Source organism: Lampetra planeri, chromosome 12, assembly GCF_965212315.1.
Source record: "Lampetra planeri chromosome 12, kcLamPlan1.2.h2, whole genome shotgun sequence".
NCBI lineage: Eukaryota > Metazoa > Chordata > Hyperoartia > Petromyzontiformes > Petromyzontidae > Lampetra > Lampetra planeri.
The window spans coordinates 14,084,252-14,097,865 of NC_136118.1; the positions used below are offsets into that span (position 1 = coordinate 14,084,252).

Sequence of the window (13,614 nt, forward strand, 5' to 3'; positions counted from 1 at the left end):
ATATTACACGGCAACTTTTGTATTTATCTGTTTTTTTTAGCATTAGCACATGCTGGTGTGTCAGATGTAAAACTGACATTTTCGGTTTAACAGCAACTCAAGTACAACAAACCATCAACATGAGGAGCATTTGTGACCGGCAGTACCTTTATCAGCCATTCTCCTTCACTGCTGAATAACACGTCCTGTTGTGCTTATGCTGCCAATGCTAATAATACCACCATGTGTCACGTTGGTGAATCGGCTGCATGGATATCTTGGGTTGGAAGGCCAGACTCTCATCCTCAAAACAACCATCTGGAGCACGTAGGATGACTTCAGTCCAGTCCCCAGTGACAGCATCAAAAGGCTATGATCTTAAATTGGTTCTGGAATTAATTTGGTTAATCCCCCACCCCTGCCCAGCTCTGAGGAGGCAGCACACAGACTGCTCGGCATAGCTGAAGATTGTGTAGCCATGGTGGTTGTGTAAAACCGAACTTTTGAACAGGAGTGATGAAGGCAAATAATGCAAGATTTTGCGTCTCGTCAAGGAGCATAAACCATCACGCGAACTCCGGTCATCCTCACAGCGGCTTTCGGTAGGCCATCATACAAAGACGCTCACCGCATCACACGCTTTCAAATGCGCTTCTGCGGCCGTTTGGAGCGCTCTTCCTTTCTATATTAGGAAGCCACTGGAGCTATGCACTTTGAAATCGAGATTTAAAACGCATTCCTTTAGAACTGCTTTTTGTGTTGAGTTTGTTGTCCTTCCCCCGCACCTCCGATGAGCACAGTTGGCTACATACGGTGCGAAAGAAGTTGAACATACATACAATAATATGAAATGTGCCTCGTAAGATCATTGCAACAGAAACCAACACATGTAAAACAGGAAGACATTGGAACATATAGTTAGACACAGCGAGAGAGACATGACACAATAGGGTCTAATGATGATTACAGGCAGAGAAGACAGCGAAAGATCTGAAGGGGTGGAGGGAATTGTATCAACAGTGGGTGTGGAAATGCATGATGCTACCTGGTGAGGATTGAATTCGGTAAAAACACTTAAAGAATATCAAATATGATTTGAAGCTTTCGTGACTCTAAAGTCACGTAGAAAGAAAATAAATTAAATAATATAAATTGACGTTTCGATTGCAACACAAGCAACCATCATCAGGTAGAACTAAATTTGCGAGAGAGACAAAACACAGACACGGAGACACAGACACACAAGCAGAGAGAGACAACACAGAGACACAGAGAGAGACACACACAACATAGAGAAAGAAAAATATCAGAGATGTAACCGTTGAAAAACAATAAAGGAATACAAAAACAAAGCTATATAAAAGAATGTGAAATTGTAGTTGTTGCTTTGCCATCTACATCAGCCGTACGAAAGAAAACCGTTTCAATATTTTCAATTTGTTTTAGCTTTTGGATTTTCTGAGATAAATCCAAATCCTCTAATACCATGCTTTAGCGAATGCAAAAAAAACGCCACTTTTTTGTAAAATAATTCCATTGCCCAAATGCCGCCGGTGCCAAACAAATCCCCGACGGAGCCAACGTGAAGCCCTCCAGGCCATGGCAGCAGCGGCGGCTTTGCGCTTTCCTGTTCGCGGAAGGCATCCGGCAGCCGTGGCGTCTCGTGCCGTGAGCCCAGGGTCAGCTCGGGATCGTCCTTGGGCAGGGCCCGCTCGACTGACGGGACCGAGCCTGCAGGGGCGAGTGGAGGCCATGGGGCGGCTCGCTCGTTCGCGTGGCCGTCCATGGGGCCTGGTGAGCTGCGAGGCTTTTCTAATCAGCTGATGGAATCAAGCCCCAGCAAGTGGACTCCGCTAGACGCGTGCGTGATGGATCGTGAAGCTGTTTAGACAGCGGTCGCTCTGTCGCTGCAGTTTTCTGTCGTTTCGCTTAACGAGAGTACGAAAAACACCCGGAGGTGGGGGGAGATTCTCTAGAATTAGTATGCGCGCTACAGTGTAGTCATGCCATTGCGGTTACCACTTTTCTGCCCCACACCCCTAATGTAATGAACAGTTTGTGTATCGCGCTGAGGTCATATGCATGGGATAGGCATCTGAAGGGGGCACTAAGGTCCGTGTCAGAGCGATGAGAGAAGACAGGTTGAAGCATAGTTCGTATGTAAGGAATTTTCAGATTATCATTTCAATAGTAACGGATTTCACTGGTCCCTTCTGTTTCCTTTGACATGCAAATCGCTTCGAAGGAAATGTCGAAAATGTCTTGAAAACAAGTCACAAGACTCGGTAAGGCTTTCTTGAGGAAACAAGTGAAAATATGTAAGAATAATTTGCGGCCATGAACACCAATGCCAATTAGTATCCTAGCCTGGGCTTCTCCCACGTTGACTGGGGGAGCCTAAGGCCACGAAACAAAGGCTTGTATGTACCTGATCACTTACACTGTCTAGCCGCAAGGCCGACACTCTTGACTGAGTTCGTTTTCATATATTTAAAAGCTTAATTTCCACAGCTTTCCATTAATTCCGACTCGACATTTTTGGTGTAAGTTACCGTGAAGTAGATATTCAAAATACCTGTCAAACCTTTGTCAGAGTGTGTCAGTATCATAGTCAGAACCCACAAATGCAGTACGATATTACCAAAATCAGATACTTTCCGTCGGAATTCCAGTAGCTTAGGTCACACTTGCGAAAGAAGTAAAGAATGTAATTTTTTTTCACCTTGCGAAATAAATGCATTCTCTAATAGCCCATTTAATAAAGTGACTGGATTAAACGCTTGCATGTGGAGCAGTTAAAATGTAAAATCCAATAGCATTGTGCCATGGAGAGACTGGTCCCTGTCCTAAAACTGATGAATTACCACAACTGGTTCAAGATCTCGAACCGAGAAATTGGGATGGCACTCATGTCCATTGATGACCTTGAGCCAGTGATGGAAATTCGACATTCCTATGGCAGGGTCCCGTTCATTCTAATGAATACCCCCAATTGACTTCTCACAAAGTGTTATCCTTTTTATCAACCCTGGAGAGATAATGTGCTGCTTTGATACCTGACCAAGATTGAAGTCACAACCGTCAAAGTTTTAGTATTTTTTTCTTCAAACAAACGCTCTTGACGGATTTATACCATCTATCTAAATACGCACATCGCACATGCACGCATGAATACATGCATGAATACATGCATGTATTCATGCATGAATACATGCATGAATACATGCATGCGTGCACTTGAACTACACCTTGACAACAAACTACTACCCAGATCTCAAAATGGCACTGGGGCGCTGCGAGTCCATTTCCACAGTGGGCTCAACCCTCTTCCTTTGAATAACACCTCACATGGAGCAACGCTTCCACACCAACCCATCCCCAGGAAGCCACCCCGGGGCCCCCGTGCCAGGCCACCGGCAGGCAGCAGCCACACCGCACGGCGGAAGCCCGCTACATACCGCGGAGCATGGGAAATGGCTAACCTTGTCACACCCAAGCAGTTTTTGTAACCTTGCCCAAGCCTCGCTCTCTTGCCTGCGAATAAGTGGAGCCAAGCTCTTGAAGGGCTGGTAATATTAGACTCAGACACTTCCCATGTTTAGTCTTGGCGTGCGTTCGGTTAAGTATGAATGGGGGGAGGAGTGCTTTTATTGGATGAGTTACTACCCGTATAAAGCATACGAGAGTATAATGCACACGGCTTCTCTTGCCAGGATTAATTGTAGCGTTTCTTTATTTAGCAAAGAAAAAGCCATGAGATGAATTAAGTTTCTGCTGTCACACGTTGATAGCTCTGGAGCAGACATGCTTTTATTTCGTGTTGAGAACGAGACACGTTTGATTTAAACTTGCCGCGTACTGCAGTGAGTTCATGGTTCTATATCCAGAACTGAATAGTTGGTTGAAGAATTGCCAAAAGTGAATTGACTTTAAAGATCAACATATCAAAGGGAACAAGAGACTATCGCATCCCAACACCAATGATACGAGGACGCAACATCACTTCCTTCTTCTGCAAGACCCAAACACTGTTGTAAAGCTGGTACCTAACCAGCAAAGTTATCACGAACAGTATCTCAGCATCCGCCTTTAGGTCTTCTGCTCGGTGGTAGGCCGCTGGGTGCCACTTTAATGCACGATTCAGAAATGTGACATTGAACGTGACTGTAGGTCAATAAGAAAAAGCATGCCCTATGACACGGTAGTCAAGTTCTCGCAAAGCAGATCTACTTTCAATTGCCTCTTCCCCCTGCCTGAGTGAAAATAATACATTGATTAGAAAATATGTGCTGTCAAATGAATAAACACCTGCTACAAATGTACCTTTTGATGAGTGATTAATTTCATGATTTGATTCCCCACCACCGCCCCCCTCCAACTGTTTGGGGAGGGATGGGGGGGGGGGCTGTTTCAGATCCACTGCCATGCCGCTGTCCATCTCACGCATTCGTCTATTCCAGAAGAATGTGCAATGCTGGGGTCGCATCCCGAAGTGCGTTGTATTTTACGGGATGGAACTTATTTTTCGCTGATGCTGCATTGGCAGTGGTGCATTTGTAACGACAACTATAGCTCGAGTGTAAAGGCACCAATCCCGACTTTGGAAGATAACGTCGATGACTGCGTGAGCGTTGCCTCTTGCTCAAAAGAGGAACGCAATAGCTTATTTAAATGTGTTCACAATTTTCATCTAGCAGTATAATGCACTTGGTCAATGGCAGAAGACAGCCTGCGTTTGATTCCTGGCCAGACAACCCCCATGACTGACATGGCCACAGGGGGCCTTCATCCAGCAGGGGACTCACAATAGGCTGCAAATAATAATACCAATACGTTGTGTTTGGACCATCAAGTGCAATTCACACTGGGTTAGTTTTACAAACAAAAGTTATTTTAAGATAATAATGAAAAAAATCTGTTGCAGAGCAATGTCAGCTTGACAATAATGAAACTAAATGTCCACATGTTTTGTTTGCTGTTGATGGTCAATGACGTGGGGCGTCACATGTACCACGTGACTAAATACACGTGCCAGTCCTGTAACAGTCTGTGGCTCATCAGCAGGAGCTCGTGACGTCACTTGGCTCGCCCTACAAATTATTTTACGTCAAAATACAAATAACTTATTTTGGGTTTTTTTGTTTTGTTATCATTTCAATACAGAAAATCATTTCCAAGAAAAGGATAACGAGGTGAAGACACTGAAGGTAAACATAAAGACATGACGGTGAATCATTGTTCCCACTGCTCAGATGGTCATGTGTTGCAGTGGTGGACCGTGATGGCAATTCCACATCGCTATGGCTACGGTCAGTCTCAACAATGATACGATAATTATAATAAATAAATAAAAATAATTATTTATCCATGTTGGTGCTCATGGCTTTAATTCACCCACACTGAGATTTGAGTCGAATGCTCTGCCCACAGCCACTCTGCTGTGGAAAAACACAACACTTCACTTTTTTCTTAATCACGGTTGCTGAGCATCGGCCCAGAGGCTCAACACCAAGTGGCTGGCAACAAACAGCACTATTAATATTGTCATGCACTAGCAGTAGTATGTTTCTTTAATTGACCAAGGCCGTAAGAGGGAATCAGCAGAAAGAGAAGTGTTGCCACCTGCAGCGTGGTTGGTTGAATGGGCTCTGGAGCAGTATGATGGACCAAGTCCTGAACATGGCTGGAGCAATGAACGATTGAAGTTGACGGGAACAGCAGCCGTGATAGTTGGGAAGAAAGAGTGACTAGGAGGTGACTGAACGCCAGTGAATGAGTTAATCGTGTGACTCAATGAGTGATAGATCATCAAATTAGCGTGTCTGCTGTACACTCATTAGCCATGCAGCAACAACAAAGGTCACTGGAAACTGTGACATCAGCCTTGTGGGAGGATGTTGCTCATTTAACAACCTTGCTATTTGGAAGGACTATCTGGGTATTTTACGTGACTTTTAGCAGAGATATAAGCAGTTTGCTGACACTGTGATGGAAGCATGGGCAATGACGCATGCAAAAGGACCACCTCTTTGCTCGATGCAGAATGTTAACTTTGCCAAATCTGTACGCAGCAGTGCAAGCACTCCCGTTAAAACAACATCAGCATGTCTTGCTAATGTGTTGTTATCTATTCTTAAATAATGAACAAAAATACTAGACTCGCACGAACAGTGTTTGTAGATGACGCCCACCCCATAACTCTCGGAGCCATCAAAGCCCCTGACTAATTAATTCCGCCAATTTTTTTTACTTTGCACCAAAAAATTGCACAAACATTTCACACGAGAACAGAAAAATGAACAGAAAAACAGAATCTTTATTTTCAAACGGAATTCTTTAGGGATAGATTTTTTTTGTTTCTTTGTTTTTCCTCTTTTTGACGGATATCAGAGTTCGGTAAAACCCAAACAAAAATATGTAAAGTGCAATAAATTGATGGGTGCCAGCCCTCCTGATGTAATAAACATGTCCCGGCAATTTCCGGAGCTGGTGACGTTGAAATGTGGGATGGTGCAGCCCAAGTGCCTTGGAGCACCCGAGGCACGAGTGGAAACAGTTAAACGCGAACGGTGATAAACCCCTTGGTGCTAGAGAGTAGCAACTTCGAGCAAAACTACATTCATAACCACAACCCAAATGCATTTCATAAAACTGAATATACGCAAAGCTTTCATCCAATGGTCATCGTATCTGTGACTTATAATACCTGATATTACAAATAGAATTAATGTCGCAAAGTTCCTCTTCGAAAATATTTTGTGTCTGCGTATTTCTTGTTCTTCTGGCGTACATACATATATACTACCCTTATTGAGCTATGGCTACTTGTGTCTCCATTGCAAAAGGGAGAATGAATCTTACCAGACTTTCACTCCTTCACCGTGTAAACAAGAGAATTGAATCAATATGCTCTCTCTCAGGTCACCCCGAGCCTGTCTGTCAGTGCCTTGCGGGGCTGGAGCACGGCTTCCGGCGACAGAGACTGGCACTCGTTCGCCACGCCAGGTTCCCAGGCAGCCCCTCCCGGCGTGCGCGGGGAGGAATTTCCGCTCACACGGTATGCCGGTTGGTGTGACGTTTGTCTTGGCGGCTGCCCGCGGGCTGAAAGGCAGCCTTAATCCACAAGCTTGCCCCGACACCATCTTCTGCCACTTCCACTCTCTCCCTCTCCACGTCTAAAGAATGCCCCCCCCCCACCTCAATTCCCATCGCCTGCCAGATCTCCTTCTCGCCCTTCCTCCTCCACCAATATCCTACATTGGCACCTCCACATTCTCCACTGGCTTTAGTCCGTAAACAGAGCCTCAATTTTGAGGGCAGGGCAGCCCAGTTGTCAACGTGCTTGCCGCTGAGCCAGAAGTTCGCACGTGGTCAGCAGTTCTGATCCTGCAGCTGCCTGCTATTTAACAACAAGCGTACTCTCTCCCGTGAAGTGAATGTTAAAGCCAAGGCATTAGAGTAGCATTAATTCTGCCAAGCGATGCTATTGTTAGAGTACTTGACTCACAATCAGAAGCTAAGTTGGTATTAATCCATTGGGGGTCACCTGGGCTAGGGGTCAAGGTAACCTATCATCCCTCTGAGGTCAAGACCATGATTACCACTTTTGCGGGAAGTCAAAAGTGGTTGCTTTTCCCTTGCTCAGGGCTACCAAAGAGTATCCGTGCGCAATCCTCATTTGAGCACAGACACACGTGACATTTGATTAAGCCACCTTCATTTTGTGACAGTGCCATCGTCAATTTTACCCACAAACAAATTGACAAGGCCAAAAAAGCCTCTACTACATCAGCCTCAACGGGCAATCAATTGGTTTGGCTTCGCGCACCTTAACGCTGATCACCTTCCTGTTACTATACCGCCAATGAGGCTAGGGACAAAATGCTGAAAATGCACAGCATCTCAAGGAAGCTTAAAACAACACCCAATCTGGGCAAACGAATAACGTGTGCATCACGGACAGATTGTGCAGCTCGCGTTGTACAAGATGTGCTGCGACTACTACAGAAGCGGCGTGGTGGCTACCGCCTCTAAAATCGGCCGACACCTTCCCGGGCTCTTCCCAAAACAACCGCCGCTGGTGGCGCTGTGCACCTGACGTAAGCCACGTTGGCTCATCCAGTGTTCCACTGCTAAGCGTGGGGTTATTTTTCTTTGCACGTGTTTTTTTTTATTGAAGGTAAAAAAAAGTGAAGAAAATATTTCAATTATTCATTCCATCAAAAGGCAAAGTGTAATCAAAACAGGATTGGGCCCAGGAAGAAACCGACACAGGCTTTTCTTAAGGCCCCAGTGTACGGAGCTGGAATAAATTTCCCTTTCTTGCTTTGGCAATACAACATCCATCACCATTCATGACCAAAAATAACAATGACAGAATTAAAGAGTGGATCTTGAGAAAAGCCTGTGGTGTTACTACCACTGAAATGAGCCAACACACACAAGATCCCCCCTGTAGTCTGGATCGACTGCTGTTTGCAAGCACTGTTTGCGAGCACCTATCACCCCAAGAATAGAACGCAAGATGTCGGCACCTTTGTTTCCCCAGCGATGATGATGATGATGATGCTGACGCTAAGCTCCATCAAACTATGGCAGAGCATACCGCCAGCACTGGCTACGGATCTCGACACATTGAAACTTCTCACTGCAGGAAGTCACTCCAAATCGTGCTTGCTGCTGTTTGCATTTCTCAACTACAGTGAAACTATCCGCAAATCGTGTTATCCATGGCACTAAAGAAGAACCATGGATACTTCTGTTATCTATGGGTGCATTTTTCCGAGAAGAAAAACAAGCTTGAGAAAATTACTAAATTAGCCACTCATTTTCTGTTTTGTTGAACCAAAAATGTTTTGCAAATGGATTTTTAATGGGATTTTTTTAAAGCAAATGTTTAAGGGGAGTGCCAACCTAATTCCCCAAACAGATCTGTTACCAGTGATGAAACCATCACTCCTTATACTAGATAACCTAGTTTAATCAAGGGCAGCTGTCAAATTTGAACCCACGTTCCGTTATAAGGCGTACAAGCTCAGTGCCCCGACCTCTGACCCACCCAGCCACCTCATTAACAACCCTAATTTATACAAACACTCGAGTGCAATTCAAGTCTGAACTAGGCTCAACCCTGCGTCGTTTCAGAGATCTGCAATCAGGGTGATTTTGTTACAGGCTGAGATGAAACTATCAAAGTATCAAATGTCCCTCTGGAATGTATCGCCAGGATATCTGCCGCATTTTACATGGCCAGTAAACCCCCCCAACTGGCCTGGGTTGTTCAGCCACCTCGGTGAAAGGGATTTTTAGAGAAATCGTTGAATATTCGAAAGCAACTACGCATAGATGTAAAGGCAGACTAACGCTCACAGGGAAAACAAGCAAGCGATATGTTCTATAGACAATCACTTGAGGTGTGCCAACAATTAGCACGACAGCTGCCTAGGCGCTCAAGCTTCAGCGGCTGACTGAGAGAGATGTCAGTTGCCTGCAGCATTGGGACAGGCTCTGCACATGTAATACGGTGAAAATAAACAGTGCCAGTGGGATGTCATGCATCTGCCACCAGGTCATCGACGAGAAAGCCGCACAGCACCCAAAAAATGTCCTTGTTGACTTTGACTCGTTATCGGTTTATCGCACAATCTCACTCTCCAGAAAGCCCCGGGACAGATGGGGTGAAAAGTAGGTGGGTGGGAAAGGGTAAATTAATCTCACATTTTGGGTTCATGTCAATCACAGTACGTGTCTGTGTGTCATTAAGCAGTATTGCATGTTTCCACCAATACTGCATACTGTTAGTATAGAGCATATCTTCATTATCCTGCAAAAAGTATGTGGCACATTGTCAGAGTGGGCGTGTAAATTTGTGCGATAAAAAAAGGCATGTGGCGAGTAGTGCTGCTGCCAAAGAGCGCAACTCACAATTAGTCAAAAGTTCAAATGCAAGTCTGGAGGTGAACTCAGCCCGTCGTCCACTCTTTGGGGTTGTTAATAAAGAGTGCCCCTTGGTGTGAGTCAACAGTTGGTGCCATGTGGAGAGGATGGCCCCCAGCGAGGAGTACCACCACCATCCATTCATTCATTACTCACTTTGAGCAGTGGCAAGTTGTGGTTATGAATGTAGATACGTTAATGGTTTGTGGATGGGCGTTTTACGTGAAAAACTAGTGCTATTGTGTAAAACATGTTATCCTGCTAAAAGTTACAATCACCATTGCAATGACAGTTTATGATGTAATTACTTTACAGACTACTGGTATCATTGCTGGGAATATAAAAATATAATAATGAACTTAGTTGTATTGGAGACAACCATTGGAGACAGATGCATCTTTAAGATGCCATTATTTAAAGGTGTGTTAAAAAAAAACATTGGCACCCAAAGCATTGGCATCACATTCAAAGACTCAAGGTGTCCTCATCACATAAGCATTCTTGTTGATTGTAAATTATATCTACCATGAAATTGAAGTGTTTTCAAAGAGACATATGGCTGTAATAAATCTTATATTCGATTCGGAATAAAATCACTTATATATAAGCAGCAGTCTTGCTGTACATTTAAATTCAATACAAAACGTTTAAGACAAGCTGAGTGTATTTCACAACAGTGAGAAATGTGAATATCTATTGTTTATCTGCACAATACCCAGGCATTTGAATTATGAGAATGATTTGTATTTAGCTGATAAAATTGTCATCCTATAGAGGACAATTAGAAACTAATGACAATTATATGAACTGATTAAATAAATGAATAAAGAAGACTGAAAAGTTGTACTCGAAGGATTGTACAACTTGAACATCACGTTAGCTCATATTTATCCAACCAAGCTTAGGAATAAATTAAGCACTTACTCACCTGGAGATTGCATGTTGGTACTGTAGTATTCCACATCCTGCACAACACAAACACATCGAAACCACACACTGCCATTAGAACACTTTTAAACACAACATGCAACCACAACATATTTGCTTGTTTTCGCAGTGGGCTGATAGAGAACATTGAACTTTACAGTGGTGCTGCAGGTGTGCTGTACAAATATTATTACGTTTTCTTGCAATGCAGCATGATGAAATGTTATGTTTGTAGCAGCAATGCAATGAACTCTACATTAGTATATATTAACATCATCATTAATATACAAATTACAGTCTTCATTATAACGTAGTTTCACTATGCCACAAGGTACTGTACAAATCGGAGACAACTTTTACCCTGGTCAAAGAGTTAAATTCGTTTACTTAGATTAGATCCCAGAGAAGGTATTTGGACAGGTGGTGCTGTAATTAGATCACTTGGCATCTAATTGGAAGTTTGCAAGTTCAAAGCGTGGTCACGGGTCGACTCAGCCCACCGCACCTCTTGGAATTTCCACAACCGCCTCAAGGCGCCCAATGGTGATGCACACTGCTCCATTGAGCCAACATTTTGTGAAAAATACGAGCAAATTGCGAATATTTTCAGCTAACATCATTTTTTCAATACAGTGGTTGGAGCTATCTTTCCTTCAACGAATGAATCCGGCCACATATCTCATGTCAAGAATATCGCGCTCATAAATAGAAGGGGACGATGTGCTTAGCGGAATCAGTGTTTGATAGCAGCAGCTGGCACCTGCCCATTTTTCATAGGGCCCTTGCCCTGCTGCTGATGATGATGCTGCTGCTGCTGGCGCCGCTGCTGCTTGTCCTGCGTCTTCTCCTGAAGCTTGAGCCGCAGCGAGTGCAGCACCAGCTCCACGACGCCGGGGCTGCACCCCGTCACGCTGCGCACCACGTCCTGCGGGACGTGCATTCCGCACAGCTTGGAGAGCACCTTCCTGTGCGCGCACGCACACGCACAAGCACGAGCACTCACCAACACACTCGCGAATACACTCGCACACTCACCAATACACATGTACACTAGCTAATACAACCGCCAACAACCGCCATTCGCCACTAAGTGGCGGTGACGTTACCACGGCGCTTGTGCCAGGCTATGTGCACGTTAAGGCCACGTGAAGTGTCGAACGCCCGCTGGCAGGAGGTCACGAGGCAGAACCAGGTGCCACGGGTCGACTCACTGAGATGACAGAGATGAGTGGCAGATGCACCACCTGTGCACCCTACTGTGCCAACTTGCTGTATTTTATCCGCCCGGCACTCTGCTCGTTGTTGTGAGCGTCGCTCCTCCGAAGGTGGTGAAGGCGATGAACACAGAGTACAGTACAACAATGGGGTTTCTCTGCACTACCGTCTGCTGCCCACCTCGTAGCCCTACAACTGGTTGTGCCTCGTGGTCGTCCATCCAAGCAATGTCCAGGCTCAACCCTACTTAGCAGCGTGCATGCAGTTCTGCCAATGCAATCGCCGTTAGGTTTCATTTTTGATGCAATTACATATGAATAATTCAGTGAATAAATTGCCGAATTATGAATACCTTGGCTGTTACTTCAGCAGACTCGTGACTACAAGGGCACCCATTTAGATCTTGACTCAGTCCATCATCCCTGCGCGCCACACCTGGCGAGAGTCACCAGTCGTCGCTCTACGCTTGCACACACCTGTTGAGCGTATTCCAGTTGCTGATTTTTTGCTGCACTGAGTTGGCCGGGATGTAATTGTGCATCTCCACGATCCGTGGAAAGAAGTGCTTGACCAGCTCAGCCACCATCACTGCGTTACACGCACAAGGGGCGCGAGAAAATGGGCAGCGAGGGTCAACGTTTTAGAGGTTTTACGATGTGACATCATAAGAACTGTAAAGAGAAGTTGACTTGGGCAGGGCCCGTCTCAAGATGGGACAATAGACGGTGGTCAGTTAATGTGCAGGTTCTAGATGGATTGTTGCATTGTTGGATGATGAGATGTTGCGGCATTCATCCAGCAGTGAATATATCATGATTGATAATAATAATGATGATGATGCTGATGTAGAATGTGGACAGCATAATGTAGCATTGTTTTCTATTCACTGTATATACTGGGGATAATGCAATTAACACAAAGTATGCAACAATTGGAAGAAATGTAGGTGAAAAATACTTTTCTCAATCACAAACTATCATGTAACGGTATGACTGACAAATTTGTAGATTTCAAAAAGTATGGCTTTTGAAGTAACAAAGTAATTTATTCACATTTTGAGCAGTAAGATAAACCCACTGGACTCTTCACTCGGCATGTAACTATGCACTTATTGATTTAAATAAACTCTTAAGACTCTCAATGCGTGCATCAATTGTGCTTGTGAAAATCAATTAGCAATGCGTTATAAAGTATAAATCACATGCTAATAAAACCCTCCTACAATTTGCCCCGTGGGATGGATAAAACCGTGCAAACAGCACAAAAATAAAACCGTAAAACAAATGTGACGGCTCAATTTAAACCTTGAATCAAATCATGGCCGCAGACTTTGACAATTAATTAACTCACTGCGAGGGAGGGGGCTACATTGTTCTCTGCCTATTTGTTGCCAAATTTTTTCACACAAATGTGAAATGTCATTCTGCTGTGGTCACATGTGCATGCGTAAGCACAAGCCTCGGTTCGCGAGCTACACAAATGATGTCATTGCGGAGCGTGTGAGATGAATATCGCATTGCACCTGCAATGTCGCGAACACGAGGGCAAGTGAACATA

The 13,614-nt window shown here is 44.5% G+C and overlaps 1 protein-coding gene across 1 annotated transcript in view; it reads right to left on the minus strand.

Moving 5' to 3' along the window:
* SPEF1 (sperm flagellar and cilia associated 1) overlaps positions 1-13,614 on the minus strand; it is a 49,427-nt gene that overhangs the window by 34,282 nt on the left and 1,531 nt on the right. Inside the window, exons 2-4 of the mRNA XM_078599611.1 lie at positions 12,534-12,645; positions 11,603-11,807; positions 10,844-10,880 (exon numbers count right to left, since the gene is read on the minus strand). Coding sequence (XP_078455737.1) covers positions 10,844-10,880; positions 11,603-11,807; positions 12,534-12,645 — 354 coding nt within the window. The remainder of the gene's footprint in view (positions 1-10,843; positions 10,881-11,602; positions 11,808-12,533; positions 12,646-13,614) is intronic.